The sequence below is a fragment of the Castanea sativa genome, chromosome 6 (genome assembly GCF_040712315.1).
Source record: "Castanea sativa cultivar Marrone di Chiusa Pesio chromosome 6, ASM4071231v1".
In the NCBI taxonomy this organism is placed as follows: Eukaryota; Viridiplantae; Streptophyta; class Magnoliopsida; order Fagales; family Fagaceae; genus Castanea; species Castanea sativa.
In genome coordinates this window covers 29,765,402-29,785,128 of record NC_134018.1, presented here as the reverse complement: position 1 = coordinate 29,785,128, position 19,727 = coordinate 29,765,402, and the positions used below count along the sequence as shown (strand labels likewise).

At 36.5% G+C, this 19,727-nt stretch overlaps 1 protein-coding gene across 1 annotated transcript; it reads left to right on the top strand.

Annotated features, from left to right (window-relative positions):
* The first annotated feature begins 304 nt into the window (after positions 1-304).
* On the top strand, positions 305-15,003 carry LOC142639221 (3-oxoacyl-[acyl-carrier-protein] synthase, mitochondrial). Its single transcript, XM_075813354.1, has 14 exons — positions 305-642; positions 1,050-1,279; positions 2,027-2,134; positions 2,231-2,302; positions 2,457-2,543; positions 3,046-3,197; positions 3,348-3,428; positions 3,524-3,557; positions 3,676-3,742; positions 3,832-3,908; positions 12,941-13,001; positions 13,114-13,196; positions 13,685-13,756; positions 14,293-15,003. Exons 1-14 carry the CDS (start codon positions 498-500, stop codon positions 14,455-14,457), a joined length of 1,434 nt encoding a protein of 477 aa, XP_075669469.1. The 5' UTR covers positions 305-497; the 3' UTR covers positions 14,458-15,003.
* The last annotated feature ends 4,724 nt before the right edge of the window (positions 15,004-19,727 follow it).

Here is a 19,727-nt window from a genome sequence, read left to right as displayed (position 1 = left end):
AGAAATGGTGCTCAATTTTCTTATATTATTCATGGTAGAGCTTATCATGAATATAATGAGTGAACCCTACTATTAATATGAAAAGAAGAAGTACCAAAAGTATCATTTCTGGGAGTATCTAAGAATTACACTTGAGCTAAAAATCTAAAAAAAAAAAAAAAAAAAAAGGTAAAATTACTATTTTAGTTGTTACATCTTACTTGTCAAAATGTAAGAAGGACGAAAAATTTTCGCGTAAAAAAAACAATCATCCTATAAAGTCTTAAAAAGAAAAAAGAAAAAAAGAAAAAAAATTATGGCACCACTCACCATATAGAGACGGTTGAGAGTTGAGACGACAGAATCGAAAGAAAATTTGAAAACGCAGTTTCGCAGAGTCTATCGCAGTCCCGTACCCACTCTCAGATCAGCCTTAAACGAAACGAAAAAACAGTATGTACTGCTAAAATTAAAAACCCAAAACAAAAAAGCAAAAATTCAGAAGGGTCTTGGAAGCCATGGCAGGCCTTTCGTTTCCTTGGCGTAAACTTGTAGTTCCCTCTCGTTTCCATTTCAGTCGTCGCATATCTTCTTCTTCTTCTCCTGGTTTCGGAGCTTTTGATTCCCCTCCTGTAGTTCATTCTCGAAGAGTAGTTGTTACCGGTAACTCTCTCTCTCCCCCTCTCTCTCTCACACACACACACACACACACACACACAAATGCAGAAACCCATTAAAGATTAGAGCTTGAAGCGTGTAATTTGACTGTATATATATGCTTGTGTGTGTTGGTTATGTGTGTATTTTGCATATGCATAGATACAAATACATAGAGACATCTGAACTATATATAGCCTTCAAGCTTCAATTTTGTTGGGTTTTTTTTTGGGTTTTGTTTTGTTTTAATTTCTACTGTTGATTATTGTATTGTCTCTCTGTTTTTGGCCAGTACTAGCTATCTTCATTTCCTACTACAATCTCCATTGTTAGATTAGCTGTGTTTCGGTATTAAATTTTATTGTTAAAGTACTTTTTTTTTTTTTTTAAATATTTTTTTTTAAAAATTTAAGGTTTAGGCATGGTGACTCCACTAGGCTGTGGAGTGGAGACTACGTGGAAGAGTCTAATAGAGGGGGGATGTGGGATAAGAGCAATAACACCTGAAGATATCAAGATGAATTCCTTTGACAGGGAGACCCAGTTGCATACTTTTGATCAGTTGACATCGAAGGTTGCAGCAATTGTACCTTGTGGAACTAATCCGGGCGAATTCAATCAGGATTTGTGGCTTAATTCTAAGGTAAATTTCTCCTCTAATATATTGCATTGAGGCTCAGTGCTTGCTTTGCCTTTGAGTTGCTTTTTAGTCTTTTGTATAATTTGGTTCTTAAGCTTTATAGTGGGTGTGGTAACTAGGGAATCAATTTGTTTGGTTGGAATCTGAATTTTACATTGTGTAATCTATGAAAAGTTATGGTTTTGATGATTTGAGATGTGTGTGTGATATTTAGATGAAAAGAGGAACTGTGGGATATTGGTTGTGCTAAATTCTATATATCTGTTAGCAAAAGACTTTGAGGGTGACAATATGAGTGAGTACATATTGAGTGCAGCTGAAGTATGAATTACTTCTGGATGGATTGAAGATGGGTAAAAATCACTGCTATACCACAAGAAAATCATTTTAACCTTGTCAATCATTTGGGGTAGAACTTGAAAATGGGTAGTTTGTTTGAAAAAAATGAGGGAGCCCCATTGACAAGAAAAGGGATTTGGTTGATATCTTGCATGATTTTACTTTCAGTTGTCAGGTTGGATATATTCTGCTCTGCTCTATTTCTTTTAACTGGTCTCTAGTGTCTAACATTGATGGTGGATGACTTTGGTTAGGTTATAAAGAATAGTACTGCACTTATTATTTTCTTCTTACTGTTCATCTATTCATGCTGTAATTCCTAATTCATTTATACATATATATATATATATATATATATATATATATTCTATTTTTTCATCTCTTCAAGTTGATCACGATGATAATTCTCAGGAGCATCGATCAATTGCAAGATTTATCGGCTATGCACTGTGTGCTGCTGATGAAGCTCTAAAAGATGCAAAATGGGTGCCCTCTGAGCAGGAACAAAAGGAAAGAACGGTAAATATTCTTCATATGTGAATAATATATGGCATTTTTTTTCCCATATCATGGTTATATGCTTTTTTTTTTTTTTTAAAACTTGAAGAACACCAGGGAGTCTCCATTGGTGGGGGAATTGGAAGCATCACTGACATATTGGATGCAGCACAAATGATTTGTGAGAAGGTTTGTTTGTCCTACACTGTTCTAATATTTACCAGCTCTTAGAACATGTTTCATGGTTATTAGTTTCTCCTGATGGTCATAACTGTAGCCTGGAACCATCCTGATAGCTCCATAATCGATTAACTCTATATGTATTTTTTCCCCCTTAATGCAGCGCCTTCGTCGGCTTAGTCCATTTTTCATCCCACGGATATTAATTAACATGGCATCTGGTCATGTGAGCATGAAATATGGATTTCAGGTGCGTAGATAACTTTAATCACAGAAAAATATCTTTTTTAGAAATTGGGGGAAGGGGGAGTTGTGTGTCCATGTTTGTATGAGCTTATGAGGACAAAGGACCAGTCATGGAACTACAACCTCATGTGGCAAATTGATGCATGGATCACAACTCCCTGGTTGGGGCTTTATCTCCCTAAAGTCAACTTCTTGAGGCTGAGCTTGAAATAACCTTTGCTTTCAACAAAATTATGCAAGTGTAGGCAATTACTTGTCATGTTGGTCCAGTTTCTAGGTTACTCATTATGAAAGATTGGGATAATTAATTGAACCATTAGAATGATGAGTTGGCAAGTTCTTCTGTACAAAAAAGTGGTAGAGCTCATTGTCCTCAATAAGCTCATGAACTCTTCCCCATTTCAGTTACTCTAACCAATGATACTCTGTTATTTGAAGGACTCATTCATTCTTATTTTTGCAATAAAAGATATTATTGTCTGGTCTGGTCTTGTTTCTGAATTTAGGGACCAAACCATGCTGCAGTGACAGCATGTGCCACTGGGGCACATTCTATTGGCGATGCTGCTAGGATGATTCAATTTGGAGATTCTGATGTTATGTTGGCTGGAGGCACAGAGTCTAGCATTGATGCTTTATCAATAGCGGGATTTTGCAGGTAATTAGTGTATTGAATTTTGTGCCTTATCTAGAGCCTATGTACTGCAACAAAGTCTGCTAAGGCTGTTGGTTTTTTTTTTTTTTGGGGGGGGGGGGGGTGGTGTTATTACTTTTTTTAGTTAAAAAAAATATTTCTTGTCAAGTCCAGGTCAAGGGCTTTGACAACCAAGTACAATTCTGCTCCACAAGAAGCTTCAAGACCTTTTGATTGTGGCCGAGATGGGTTTGTGTAAGCATATTCTCATAGCTGGGTTTTTCAAATTTATGTTTTGTTCTGTTTTGATATGCTTTCATTATGCTGTCTAAATTTTACATTGAACTTAGGATAGGAGAGGGCTCTGGAGTCTTGGTGTTGGAAGTGAGTTGAAACATCTCTTTTTTGAACATTTAGATTTTTTCCCCTTTCCTTCTATCCTTATTGAGTGGTTTTCACTGTTTTTCATTTGGGTTGGTATTTTTCTTTTTTCTTTGTGAAGGAACTTGAGCATGCAAAAAAAAGAGGTGCAAAAATCTATGCAGAGATTCGTGGCTATGGGATGTCAGGTCGTTTATCATGGACATAATAACTATTAAATTTCTCATTATAATGCTTTTGTGGATTATTGGTTTCTGAAGATTATAATGTAGTTTAGGTGATGCATATCATATTACTCAACCACATATTGATGGAAGAGGTGCCATTTTGGCCATGAAGCGTGCCTTAAATCAGGTAACAATCTAATTGATTGCATTGAACCGTTTATGTAATGTACACTAACTGTTGGCATGCGTGTGTATTCTTGTATATGCATATATTATCATTAGCTAATTGTGCAAATGATATATGTAGATCAATATATGTTGTACCTGATCAACCAATTCTATTTTTATTTTGGTACTCTTTTGTGGTGGCAGCACATATCTAGGGTGTTGCAGACTATTAGTGGATATTGTTTTATGACAAGTAAGAAAGATGTATATTGAAAAGGCTACTTTATGCATGAAAAGTACAAATCAAACCAAAATTTACAAAGAAAAGGAAGAAACAAAGAAGAAAAGAAAACAAAGAAGAAAATTAAAGAGTTGGTAGTACTTTCTATTGAGTTGGTGAATGATGAATGTTTTCAAAATTTGATAGCTATGAAGCTTTCTTTATGGTTTGTGTGGTGCAACCTTCTCCGAGGTGTGATGCCAAGGAATTCTAGGTGTGATGCTTAGGAAGTCTAGGTGTGATTCCTAGAATTGATCTACCTTCTTTAATTTTACTATTCACGGTTGCTGTTAACATTATGTTTACAGCAACCCAAATCTTGATTTTCATCTTTGTTTTCATTCCCAAACCCTATTAATCCTTGTCCCCTTTGGAAACCCTATAATCCCTATTATTTTCTAGTCTATTCCATGCCAAAACCTAACCCTAATTCTTCAAAACCCAAGCTATACCAAATCTGCCCCTGGTGTTCTAAATTAGATTTTGTTGTTTGGTTGCATTGTAATTTCTGTTATTTTTTAGGCTCAAGTCTCATAGATTAGGAGTTATGTGGCAGAAATAGATTTCTTTGGAGGCCCGGCTACCTCAAATTAGTCGGAAATACTGTTTTAGTTTAATTCTATGGATCGGTATGGGTGGTTTCCAAAGTTTTTATTTTATTTTATTGAATCTAAGCTGTTTCAGTTGGTGGTTGAGGAAGGGGGGGGGGGGGGGGGAATTTTTTCTCCCTTAAGATTTTTGAACGGGGAAAATACTACATGCAATTAGTTTTTATTGGGCAAGAGTGCAGCACTTTGGTTAATGCAAAACCTGAAACACACCGTCATTGGGGTCAATCCCAAGCAGTGTTTCACGCTCAGGAAAGGAGATACTGCCTACACATTGCAACTGGGGACCAACTCGTTTGGTTAGTACTTATCAGTGACTAAGCTTAAAGTAGGCGGGTTGCGGAGATCTATCATTATCCATGCCAGAAAGTTACAACAAGGTTGAAGGGCCTTTGGGATTGAATTAAGAAGAATGTTAGAACCTTCCCAATATGCGTTGGGTGGCCTGAAATTGTACCGTACGAGTCTATGCAGTTCTCAGAGTTTCGTTCTTCACAGTCCTTTGTTGAAACTGTAAAAGCTCTAGTGTAGGCAAGTTTGAAGCACGCTGAGTAGTCTTTCATTAGAGAAAAGGATAAGAATAGAGTTGTGGAGAAAATAGCGGAGCCTCTGACAGAAAAATCTTGCACACAGGTAGTAGTTTTCAAAGCTCAGGGCGGGAGAATAATACTGAGGTGAAAATCCTGGAAGGAAATAATCTCAGATTTCTGTTGAAGTTTTATTCAAATTCAAAAACGTTTGATTTTGGAAAGGTGCGTGATATTAGGAAGTCATGTTGGTTAGGGAAAGGGCTGATTGTGGATGTGAATGAGAATGGTAAGAGGTGGGTATCTTGGGATCGCTCTAAGTGTGGTGAGCAAGTTGGCAAATGGGCCCCTTTGATCAAAAAGCCCAGGTAACTCTTTTGGGCAATAAACAAACATACTTGGGCCCGTTTTTGTCAAGCCCAAGTGTCTTTGAAGCTGGCAACTGTTTCAAACATGCTCAAGCAAACTTTGGGCCTTCTCTTACGAGCCAAATTGTTTTGGAATCATCTAACTAGAAGTGCCACTTTGACCTAAGCTCAGATACAAGTGGTTCAACAGCTATGGAGCAACCCATAAGCTCGGTAGTCTTGCCTACACCATCGGGGAAGCTTGCAATGGTGCCAATGGTGCCCTTGGTCACGATTTCCTCCATAGTAATGGCGGAAGTGGTAGGTGATGTTGGTGTTGGTGGTCAGATAAGCCCGTTTCGACATACCCAGTCATCCACCATGCCGATCTTGCCAGTGGTGGTGGCTCAGGCATCCCTCCAACCAATATTGACTTCTAGTGCTCCAATAGGGTTGGGGATGGTGCCGTTGGTGCCTTTGGCCACGGTTTCCTCTATAACGGCGTCAGAAGTGACATGTGATGATGGTTTTGGTGATTAGAGAAGCTTGATTTGGCATACCCAGTCCTCCACAATGCCGGTCTTGCCAGTGGTGGTGGCTCAACAATCACTCAAACTGGTATAGGCTTTTAGTGCTCCAATAGGGTCAACGATGGTGACTTTGACATCTCAGGTGGCAACGGAAGATGGGGATGAGGATTTTGTGGGTTCGAAAGTATCGGCCACTACTAATGAGGATTCTGATCTTGAGGGGGTTCATCAATCTTGGCCCACAATTAGGGAATTGGTTGGAGTCTTGGATAAGTCTTGGGGTAACTCCAAAGAATGGATGCTACAATTGCGTGATGGACAGCAGTTAGTGCTCCCTCTGTCACTATATTGATCTCTAGAATGCATGTCGGTTTGCTCAAGCATGGTGGGAGAGTCTGTACCAGGTATTAGTTCTATTATTGATTAATAAAGGGAAAAGGGTTAGTTGGGCAAATGAGGGTGATGGGCTAGTAGATTCTTTGTCTGTGGTTCCTAGGTCAGAGGATGAGATTTGCGAGTTTGATGAAAGGTTGATGACTTGGGAGAGAGGTGGTGAGCTATTAGTTGTGGTACCTTTGGCCACTAAAGGTCCTTTGGATTTGGAGTCTAGTCTTGTGAAGGAGCTTGGGTGTAAGGAGAGTGTTGATAACAATCAGCTTTCACAATGGATAACCAATCGAATAAATGCTTTTAAGAAATCTGTGGGAACTTCATTGGAAGGTTTTAAGGAGCAAATTACAGGATTGTTGTTAGCTATAGAGGCTAGAAAAAAAAAAAAGCAACATGTGATAGGTGATTAGACGAAGTTGGTCAAGTCGGGGCAGAAAGGTTAGCTGGAATTGAAAAATTTATTGTTGTCTTTGAATGTTGAGTATGGTTCAAAGAAATTAAGGAGTGCAAGTATGGAGTGGGCTATTGTTTCTCATCAATGAGTTTGAAGATTATTTCTTGGAATGTTAGAGGATTGAATGAGCAAGATAAAAGGCTCTGGGTTAGAAATTTGATGAGGAAATGGGGGCCAAATGTTGTCTGTCTTCAAGAAACCAAAATGGAGTTGATAAATAGAGCTGCGATTCGCATTTTGTGGGGTGGTCAACATGTCGAATGGTCTTATTTAGGCTCTTGTGGAGCTTCTAGAGGGGTGTTACTAATGTGGGACACGGGTTGTGAATACAGTGGAGGAAGTAGTGGAGAGATTTTCGGATTCTTGTAAATTTACGAGTGTGTAAGATCAATTTGTATAGGCGTTTACTGGTGTTTATGGTCCTAATTTACAAAGAGAGAGAGGAGGTTTTTATGGGAGGAACTCTATGGTTTGAACAGTTGGTGGAGTGTTCCATGGTGTGTGGGTGGTGACTTTAGTGTGGTAAGGTTTCCCTCCGAACGATTTGGGTTCTAATTCTTTTACTGCGGCTATGCGGGAGTTTTCCAATTTTATTTCGGAGCAAGGTCTCATTGATCTCCCTTTGCAAGGGGAAGCTTTTACTAGGTCAAATTCTTGAGAAGTTGCTTCGAAGGCTAGGCTGGATAGATTCTTGTTCTCTGCAAATTGGGAGGACAAGTTTCCAACGGTTTCTCAAAGGTGGATGTCTAGGTTGCTCTCGGATCATATTCCAATTGTCCTTGAGGGTGGATCTTTTCAAAGAGGGAGTAGGTTGTTTAGATTTGAGAATATGTGACTTAAAGATGGTGGTTTTGTGGATAGGATACGATCTTGGTGGGAATCCTATCTGTTCTAAGGTGCTTCGAGTTTTGTTCTGGCCAATAAACTAAAACTTTGAATAATGACCTGAAAAGATGGAATGTGGAGGTTTTTGGTAATGTTGAAGATCAGGTTAAAAAATTGTGGAAGGATATGAGTGTTTTGGAGAATATTGAGGATAGTCGGGATGTATTGGCGGAGGAAAAGTTAGAATTGGGAAAAATTCGTGATGAGTTAGAAAAAGCTACTTTGATGGAAGAAATTTTTTGGAGGTAGAAATCTAGAGTTATTTATATTAGAGAAGGTGATAGGAATACTAAATTCTTCCATTGTATAGCTAACTCTCACAGGATGTTTAACTCCATTGATAGGCTTATGGTGGATGGAGAATTGTCTTTGGACCCAGCAGCTATAGCAGATTGTATCTCTTGTTTCTATAGGTAGCTTTATTTTGAGGATGTGGCTCATAGACCTGTCTTAGATGATGTGGAATTTTCTAGTATCTCAATGGAAAATGCAATTTGGTTAGATAGGCCTTTTGAGGAGGAAGAGGTGTTTGGGGTGATTAATGATTTTAATGGTGATAAGCTATGAAGCACCGACGCGGCTACAGGGTCGCCGTACTGAAGTCCGAACACGGGGTGCGGCAGGCGACACCGCTGCCCGTGCGTCGGAATTTTTTTTTTTGTTTCCAGATTTGCGCCGACTCACGCTGAACCAGGCCGATTTGCGCCGATTCGGGCTGAATTGGATCGTATCGGTGTGTTTTGGCCGGAAAAAGGAAATCGGCCAGTAAGGAAAAAAAAAAAAAAAAACTTAAACTCGTTAGTGAGTTGCTCTTCGTCTTCTTCTTCACCGGCCTTAACCCCTTTCTTCTTCTTCTTCTCTTCTTTGCTTCTTCGTCTTCTTGAGTGAATTCTGTTCTGTTTCCTTTTTTTTTTTTTTTTGAAGAGTTCTCTTTCTTTTGATAAGATCAACTTAAAAGCTTAGAAGCTTTATTTTGTTCTTTGTGGCTCTCACGCCTCTTTGACGAAACATGTGAAGCCACATCTACCCTTTTTTTTTTTTTTTTTTTTTTTTTTTTTTTTTTTTTTTTTTTTAATGGGAAGCTACACCTATTTTAATACATGCCACATATATCCTTTGTTTTATTTTTGAGCTGACCAAATACGTGAGTCAATAAATCACATTTTTTATTTATGAGAAGCCTCATCTATTTTAATACCTCTGTCAATAATTCAAGTGTCAAAAACTTTATTATTATTATTATTATTATTATTATTATTATTATATAAAAAAGCATGCTTAGCAATATATAAAATATATAAATAAAAATATTTTTAATAATTTTTTAATCGCCACACCCCGCCGCACCCGTACCCTATTTTTTCAAAAATTGCCGATCCAGCACCCGCACCCGAATCTGGAAACGCACCCGTGCTTCATAGGTGATAAGGATCCTGGCCCAGATGGCTTTTCCATGGTGTTCTTCCAGTCTTGTTGGTGTGTTTTGAAAATAGAAATTATGGTTGTGTTTCAGAACTTTCATACTCAGGTAGTTTTTGTTTCTTTCCTTGCACTTATTTCCAAGAAGGTGGATGCTCTGAAGGTCAAGGATTATTGGTCAATTAGCTTAGTTGGTGGGATTTACAAGATTATTTTTAAGACGTTGGCTAATAGGCTTCGTAGGGTGGCTCATGGGCTTATTTTAGATTTACAGAATGCCTTTGTGAAAGGTAGACAAATTTTGGACTTTGGATAGCCTCTGAATATATTGATAGTAAATTGAAGTCAGAAATTCCAAGTGTGTTGTGTAAGTTGGATGTGGAGAAGACGTATGATCATGTGAGCTGGGATTTTTTAATGTATATGCTTCAGCGCTGTGGGATTTTAGAGAAATGGAGAAAATGGCTAATGTACTGCATTTTAATTGTAAAATTTTCCTTTTTGCTTAATGGTAGTTCATCTGATTTCTTTGGAAGTTCTAGGGGTATTCGGAAAGGGGATCCTTTAACTCTGTTGCTTTTTGATATTGTTATGGAGGCGTTGTGTTGTATGTTGGATGTGGCTGGTTTCGCTGGGCAGTTCTCCAGCTTTTTTGTAGGTAGTACGGCTGGTACATCGTTGATGACACTCTTATCTTTTGTGATGCTGAACCTACTTAAATTGCTAATTTGAGGGTGATTCTTGCTAGATTTGAGGAGGCATTAGGGTTTAGTATTAATTTGGGAAAATTTGAGTTGGTACCTGTAGGCGTGGTGCATAATCTGGAGGCTCTGGTGGGGCGGTTGGGGTGTAGGAAGTCTTCTATTCCCTTGAAATATTTGGGCCTACCATTAGTTGCTAAGTTTAAGGACTTATCTATTTGGAATCTTATCTTAGAGAAGATGGAGCGGAGATTAGCAGGTTGGAAGAGACTGTATTTATCTAAGGGAGGTAAGGTAACTCTTATTAAAAGCACGCTCTCGTCTTTACCTACATACTTTCTTTCCCTTTTGCCTATACCTGAAAAGGTGGCAAAGCGTATGGAGAAATTATAGAGAGATTTTCTGTGGAGTGGAATTAGTGGTGAATCTCAAATGTATCTGGTTAAATGGGCCAAGGTTTGTAAGCCTTTGCAGGTTGGGGGGCTAGGTATAAGATGATTGGAGAGCTTTAATTCTGCCTTGCTAGGAAGATCGATGCTTTATGGAGGAGGGTTATAAAGGTAAAATATGGGAATACTTGGGGTGGTTGGTGTACGAAAAAGGTGACAATTCCTTATGGGGTCAGTTTGTGGAGATTCATTAGAAGTGGCTGGTTGAAATTTTCTAAATTCCTTGTGTATGATGTGGGGGATGGTACTAGAGTGAAGTTTTGGAAGCATGTGTGGTTTGGGGACCGTACTTTCCAAAAGGCTTTTCCTGATCTTGATTGTCTTAGTAGGTCAAAGGATTCTTTGATGACTGAAGTTATGGGTTGGCTTGCTGGGTGGATTTATTGGAATGTGCAATTTCATCGTCCACCACAAGATTGGGAACAAGAATCTTTTGATTGGTTTATGGGTTTGGTTTATTCTTCGACTGTGAGGGGGTTTGGTTCTGATAAGATTTGTTGGAAACCAGCAAGAAGCAGAAGTTTTGAGGTTAGAGGATTTTATTGTTCCTTCTACCCTCCTACTTCTTTATCCTTCCCTTGGAGAACGATATGGCAATCGAAGTTTCCTCCAAGGGTAGCTTTCCTTTCTTAGTCTGCTTCCTTAGGTAAGATCTTAACAACAGACAACCTTCGTAAAAGATGTGTGCTTGTGCTTGATTGGTGCTATATGTGTAAGAGATGTGGGAAGTCAGTGGATCACCTTCTGCTTCATTGCCCCATAACTTGGGAGTTGTAGTCATTGGTTTGCTGTTTGTTTGGTATTCACTAGGTTATGCCTCATATAGTTATTGAGTTGTTTAAGTCTTGGCAGGGAAAGTTTGGGCAACATCGTAACATAGATGTTTGGAGATTAGTGCCTCATTGTTTGATATGGTGCATTTGGCGTGAAAGGAATGCTAGAAGGAATGATAGAAGCTTTGAGGGTTGTGAATGTTTTTTGCTAGAGATTAAGTCTTTTTTCTTGCACACTCTCCTTGAGTGGAGTGTGGTCTTTCCTCATTTTTCTTGTTCTTACCTACCTGTTTTTCTTGATCGTTGTAATTTTGGTTCTCGATTTGTGTACCCATAGTACATCCCCAATATACTCGGTTTGACACTGTTATTAATAATATTTTTACGCTATCTATCAAAAAAAGAAGAAGAAGATTTTGTTGTTCCCCCTTGTCTTACGTCACAGATTCATTTGAATTCAAACTGAATTTTAATGGAAATCTCTTTTTATTGCCTACCAGGATTGTCTCCCCTAATTTAGCATCCACATTAAGGCACTGAGGTCTCACATCTCCCCCTCCTACAGCTGTTGGACATGGGTTGCCTGCCAGAATTGCACTCGGCACCACCTGTGCATGTTCTGCAATTGGCTTCTTCACCCTCTCATCACCTGATCGAGTATTCCCCTTATTTGTGGTATCCAGCTATTGTGATTGATTCCTATCTCTAATGATCGGAGGTTTGAATCTCAGAATTTGGCTGAGCAGTAAATTTCGAGTGGCCTGAACCACCCACAACATATTGGTTAGGTTCCAACATCTTTCTTAATTTAAGCCTGAAAATCCTCCAACCATGTTTTGCTTTGCCTCCTGGGATAATAACAGACCTCCTAGACCTGACAGTCTTAAGTTCAGTCAATAATAAGAAGTGGCCAAAGGAGTTGAAACTCCGTTGAAGAGTGTATGCAATGTCACCTTCCATGAACGTAAAAAATTGCTTCGGATTAACCCCAACGAACGTGTGTTAAATATTCTTCTTCAGCCAATGTGCTGCATTCTCACCCATAAAAACTGATTTCATGAAAAAATTTGCACCCGTTCAAAAATTCTTAAAGAGAAGTAATGGCCCCCTTCCTCTATCACCAACTGAAAGAGTTTGGATTCAATAAAAATACTGTGAAAATCTCCCATGCTTGATCAGAAAAAATGAAAAAGAAAGAAAGAAAAAAATTTTCAGCTAATCAGAGGTTGCCGGGCCCCATTTCTTGCCACAATTACTTTTCAACCAATTTAGAAGAGGAATTTCAGACTGTTGCTCTACTGGGAACTCATAGGTTTTGGTTATGCTTGGTTTAGCTGCATTAGTGGATATGGATTCAAATCTAACAAATTGTTATATGCCTACAATTGATTTAAATGATTGTTTTAACCATCCAAATCTCATGCGATCAGTTTCACATGAGAGCACAGAAAAATCGGTGGATGTATGGTCATAATGGGTGCGGGGCTAAATTGTCTTGGCGACTAACTATATTGCTGTTTCACTCTTTTCATTTGCCATCTTAGTATGACACTTAAATAGTTCTTTTGTAAGGTTGATATAATAGTTGCCTCAACAAAATGCTTCTGATTAAGCTAAATTTTATGCCAATATGCATTAAAGGATAATGGTGGTTTGTTATAATATGCTCACTTTTTTATGACCTGCAGTCCGGCCTTCATCCTAACCAGGTGGATTATGTAAATGCCCATGCTACTTCTACACCTTTGGGTAAATTATATGGACCTTCACAACTTGCTGCATTCTGATTCCATAAAGCTGGCTTGGAATGTTTTTTGCTCAAACTGATGCATGTGGTCCTGTCTCTGAATCCCTTATTCAGGTGATGCAATAGAAGCCAATGCTATCAAAAATTTATTCTCAGAACATGCAACATCAGGTGCTTTGGCCCTATCCTCCACAAAGGTAAGCTTTGGTACTTCAAATTGGTTGATAACCTATACATCATATCCATCCATTTTATTAGCTTAATTTATGTTCAGAATGTTGGCTGGCCTCCACAAGCCCAGTTTCATCTTCCCATCAGTGGTCACAGAGGAGTGGCATAATTTGTAGATGATTATAGAAGTAGGAAGCCTTCAGTCCTACACAAGTAGTTGTGTCCATTAAAGAATATTTTTCTTATAGATTCTAGCTTTGTTTTAAGATTTTTTGTTTAAGCCTGTGATGATTTTTCTGGAGGAATCTTTGTCTCAATACATATTTTCTGTTGCAAGTTCAAAATTTGGTGGGCTTTGACGTCCTCACCTATATATTAAGCTGCTTTGAGAAAAAAATTTATCATCCTTTATTGTTGAAATGCATACCAATATACAACATATACATCTGCTATTACTTGGTTTTCTTACTGACTGGTTCTTTTGGTGGTTTTATGTAATTACAATTACTTTCAGGGTGCTATAGGCCATCTCCTTGGAGCAGCTGGAGCTGTTGAAGCAATTTTTGCAGTTTTAGCCATACACCATGTGAGTAATTGTGGTTACCTTACTCCTTGGAAAATTGACGTGAAAACCCTAAATCCATTGTATGAGTTCCTGATTGATAGTATAGAGCTTTTTGGAGATCTCATGATGAGAAGAGCATGCTGAGCTGGTCTACTTAAGCATGAATTAATAATGAAACATGACAATTTTTAGTGAGCATGAATTGAGAAAGAAGCAAGGTTTTTTTTATATTTTTTTATTGGTAAGTTATACACACACTCAGTGGGCCTTGAACTTAAAGACCTCACCCTCCAACCAAGTATTGTGAGAGAAGGAAGCTCATTGGCATGAAGCAAGACATTTTTTATTTCATTGAAACTTTTTCTTACCGGATTTTTCTTGAATATATGAAATGATTCATGGGGTAAGATATATTCTCGAAAAAGAAAAGATTTGTGGAGATTTCCTCAAATACCTGAAACTTAAAACAAATTACTTTGAGCTTTCTTAACATGCAAATTAGTTATCAGCCTTCCTAAGTTTGCAATCATGACTAAGTGGCTTGTGTTCTATTGCAGGGAGTTGCGCCATTAACACTTAATCTTACTAAACCTGATATCATATTTAATGATGCTTTCAAGCCTTTGACTGCTTCAAAGAAAATGCCAATCCGGGCAGTTTTGTCAAACTCATTTGGCTTTGGAGGAACAAATGCATCACTGCTGTTCACTTCTGAACCATAAACAATATCTGTTGGCTGCATTTTTTTTCTCTGGACTTCTGAAGATGCAAATCTCATTGGTCTCAACTCTCAAGTATATCCATGACTTTTCAAAGCCACGGCTTATTGGAAATGACCATAGGGTCACGAAAGCATAGCCCCCCAATCCCCCCTCTCCCCTTTTCTCTCCTTGATATTGTTGTAGTATCTTTTATTCTGTTTTAGGTAGGGTCACGTTTTTTGGAATTTTGAAATGTTGATTAGTTGAGCTTGGTAGTAAGGACCAGGTAGGTTTGCAGAGGTAGTATCATAACCATGAGGTTTATACAGAGATAATAAATTGTTGTTCCCTCATTAATATCCGGCAATTTAAGATAACCTACTTAAAAGGGAAAGGAGGGATTTGATAACATTTATAAAACATGCTTTGTGTTGAGAAGTAGTGTCTTGGTGATGTAATATTGACCATTATCAATTACTCGTATTTTGTATACATATGCACATATACTTCTCACGGAAGATAGTATTTTGTTTCAATATTTATTTTTAGAAAATTTTTTTGGAGCTATCTTCGTCCAGTACACCATGTGACGATTGAATATTGTCTTGGTGATGTAATCTCTTGACCATTATCAGCGTACTCTTATTGTGTTGGTGATATAATCTTGACCATTATCAGTGTAATCTTTTTTTTTTTTTTTTTTTTTTTTTTTTTTTTTTTTTTTGGGGCGGGGGGGGGGGGGGGGGGCGGGGTAGGGGCTGCTCACCCCCACTGAGTTAAAAGTTTGATGCTCTTAGGAGACAGTTAAATGGTTTTCTTACTTTATATTATTATATATATATATTTTAAAAAATTTAATTTAATTTAATTTAATTTTATGAAATGGCAGAATAATGACCCTTCTTCCTACGATGGTAATGGGAAGTTGTATAGTGTGTGTTTGGCATAAATTAAAAAGTTAGTTTATTTTACTATTTAGTTTTTTTACTGTTATTTATGGACCTTAGTGCACTTTTTGATACTATTCATGAGTCCTACTGTACTATTTCAGTTAACTTTTACATTTATCTACAGTACTTTTAATAAAAAATTTTCAGTTTCAACAAAATAAACGGATCTTAAACAGATCCATAATGCTCTCCTAATTATGAATAGTGCTGGTTTCTATTTGAAAATGTCAAAAGATTGTCTCCAGTTGTAGGGATGCTTTGGTTTCAAAAAGTGGTGTATCCACTTTCATTTTCTTTATTCTATATTCAAATCTTGAATTTGAATATAGAAAATGTACTTATTTTCACATTTGGTAATGTTTGGTAAGTTGTCTTTAATATATAATTTAGGTATAAAATACATCATAATTGGGTTTGGTCATTGTTTTCTATAAAAAAAAAAAAGAGTAAATTTTGTCACTCGCACACATCGCATCATTCAAAAAAGAGTAATTTTTTGTTTTCACAATATTTACAAATATGCCATTGTATTCGTATTCATAGAAAACGAAAATGCAGGAAAGTTGTATTCATTTTTTGTATTCAAATCAAACTTTTAGGATATTGAAAATGAAAAGTGAATACAAATGCTAAAACCAAACCAGTTTTTTAGGGGTGAGACCCACTAAAAATTGAAAATGAAAGCAAAATTTTTTCATTTTTCCACTATTTGGTTTATGATGAGATTGTATTAATTTTCTATTTTCACTTTCTATACTCATTTTCTATACTCAAATCTTGTACTCATTTTTTGTTTCTTTTTTTTTATGACAACCACCAACAGAGAGAGAGAGAGAGAGAGAGAGAGAGAGAGAGAGAGAGAGAGAGAGAGAGAGAGTTCTTTGATGTGACAAGTCAGTGATAAAGGGACCCACAGATTTATTGACTATTTTTAAGAAAATGAAAATACCAAAGAGTTGCATTTAGTTTTTGTATTCAATCCTATTTTTTTGGATACTAAAAATGAAAATTGAATGCAAATATAGAGCTAAACAAGTTTTTTAGTTGTGAGTCCCACAAAAAATTGAAAATAAATAGGCACTAAAATTTTGGGTATGTTTCTTAAACTTTCAAAATATTTCTTTTGAACCTCAAAAGCTTCGGAACATGATCCATACTTTCATTTAAAGCTGACAATTTCATAGAGTTTCATTTCAACCTACCTTAGAGTTTTGGGTAACTTTTATTTAAACTTTGAAGTGTGAAATAAATTTCATTATTACCAACTAATCATGTGATGTTTACATGAAACGTTTTAAAAACTTTGAGGTTTAAATGAAACATTATGAAAGTTTGAAGTTTAAATAAAATATATCCAAGACTCTAAAATTTAGAATGCAATTTATCATAGTATTTATCTTCCTATTTACTTATAAAAAAGTCTATATTCCTATATTAAATTATAATGGTTGCAGACCATTTTATGTTGATTATATAGCTGGTGTGGGGTCATGGATTTTGGGATTTGGCCGAGAGCATGTGGTTTTGGCCGAGAAGCATGGGTGGTCCGAGTCCGAGGAGTACTATCTCCTCGGATAAAGCCAAACACAAATCTAGTATAAATCCTAATGATCAAGGATGACCTTCCAAGAAGTTCTAATGATAGCAACGAGTATTATGAACGTACAAGAGGGATAAGGACTCAAAAATATCTAAGGGAAAACTGCTACCACCGCATTAATGAGGAAGTGACCTCTGAACAGTATTATGATAGCCTTACAGCCACCCTAGAAGACTTTTAGAGGGGGCTGATGGGACAACCATCAACTGTCCACATGTAGTCCACGTGTAGGGTAAGGATGAAGGGACAGAGGTAATATAAATAAGGGTAGAGATCCCAGAGAAGGGGACATGAAAAAAGGAGAAGAGAAAACACTATAGCAATCTCAACAACTCTTGTAACCATGGTCATCCAATATACGCTAGAACAGAGCTCCTCAGACTGTGCCGAGAACCAACTTTCTCGCACAAACCGGGTTCAATTCTTGTTGGCTCATCATCCAAAACCATATTAACTGTTATCCAAACACTAAGGACTAGCTCTTTAACCCACTCTCTACAAATTTATTGTACTGGGTTCACTGGGCCAAGATCCCTTACATTTTGGGTTTGGTCTGAAAATTGTGTCCCCACAGCTGGTTTACAAAATATACATGTTATGAATGAGAGTATTCCTCCGTATAATTTTTTTAAATTACAAGAAATATTATTGACTTTCTACGTGTAACATGATAAGGATAGAAAAATTGGCAAGGTCATCCACCTTAATGGATGATCTTGTGTCACCAATTAGTCATCAAAGAAAATGATGTAACCGTTTATGCACATTCAACACATTAAATGACAACCGTTACTCAAAAGTTTTAAACTCTTACCAAGATGGTGCTAGTTACACCTAAGGTAATAACTACCTCCAATTATGTGAGATGGCATTTATGAGCACAACGGCTACCTTGACTACCTATAAAAGGGATAATCTGCCTCATTTGCTAAGGTATGAGAAAAAAAAACTACAAAATATTATTTACATACAAAATGCAGAGATTGATACTAATTTAAGCATTGGAGTCTCCCCCATCGGAGCACATCTTAGTGGTTTATTTTATTAGCTTTCTTTTTTTGTAGATCTTAGAAGACCTTTTAAAACTCCAGATTTGGACAAGTAACCCAATTGGTGATTTTTAGCATCAAAATACCATATATGAAAAAAAAAAAATTTCTAGCTCATTTTCAAGATCACTACCAAACTTAGAAAATAAAATTGATTGATTTTCTGTAAAATGTTTTCTTGAAGAAAGTAATTTAAAAAAAAAGAGTCAAAACAAACCTAGTGTTAGTAACTTACTGTATAATCGTGCATGAGCCAAAACTACACGTCTTTGGACAACTTACAGAGATGAATTTAACAATTGGGTCAGTTTGGTATGTGTGTTTAAACAATAGTTTTCAAGCTTAAATGATTTTTTAGAAATACGTGTGGGTGAAAAAGTGTGTAGAAATACGTGTAGTGTTGTTTAAAAACTGAAAATTATTGTTTGAAATCATGTACCCAACACCCCCGTCTTTCAATTTTTTGGACAAAGTTTTAATGATAAAAACCAGAAATTAGGATACTTGAAATTTGGCAATTCTGATTCAAAATTTCAAATGTCACGGAAACTCGATACCCTTGTAATTAACCTAATCTACTCATCCAGCAAGTCTGAAATTCATCGAGATATACACATTTCTTGTCAAACATCAATTCTCCTAACTTGAAAAACTATTTTATATTAAAACTATTATTTACCTAGCAAATCTAGGTAGAAAAAGCATAATAAACCTACAATGCTGAACAGAGAACTCTAGAAGAGGCTAAAACTTGTAGTAGGATCCTTGTGTGATGTTACTAATAGCTATGAACCATACTTTTCCATCAAATGTCTCGATTTTTTTGTTTTTGTTTAGACTGATATCTAACAAACAGAGAGAACAAAGATCAATTAGGAGTAAAAATTAGAACATTTACACTTTAAAATAGATAAAAGATGAAACCTCAAAGTCATTACAACAAAATAAAATAAAGTTTATTTCAGAGAACAACAAAGTGTATATTAATGCCACTCAAATTTATTTCCTATTTGTAGCTAAATTTATTACCTATTTAAAGTGTATACTATTTCTTATAAGCCGTAACATTGATCCAAAGGACATAGAAAGAAACATGAGATAAGATTAACTCTAAACAGTACAGTTGAGTTTTGTAAATTTATTTTATAATGTTTGTGGATTATTTTTGGCAAAAGTGCATTTTTGGTTTTTACATTTTGAGATTATTTACATTTTGATCTTTACTTTGATTTCATGCCTACCTTGGTCCCTGAAAACGGAAAATCACATCCATTTTGGTCTTTGATGTTAATCTATTAACAGGAAATCTAATGTGAAAAACAGAGTGCACTATTTGCATAATAAATACTGATATAATTAATAAAATAATAATAATAGGCAGATTAAAAAAAAACATTAAATTTATTTCTCTTAAAAAATTAATTAATTTTTGTTGATTTTCATTATTTATTTGAAAGAACATAAGAATATGTTGTTCATGTTCTTCCCAAATCCAGACATTATAAGGCCAACCCCTAAAAAAAAAAAAAAAAAAGACATTATAAGGCCCTCTAGCATTGCAGAAATCTCCCAACTGGGCGGAACGATGCTAGTTCAACTTGTTCTTCTAGCCACACTGCCACACCCACACCACACTATTAATTAATTACCATAAGCCTTTTTTTTCTTTTTTTGGATAGCTAATTACCATAA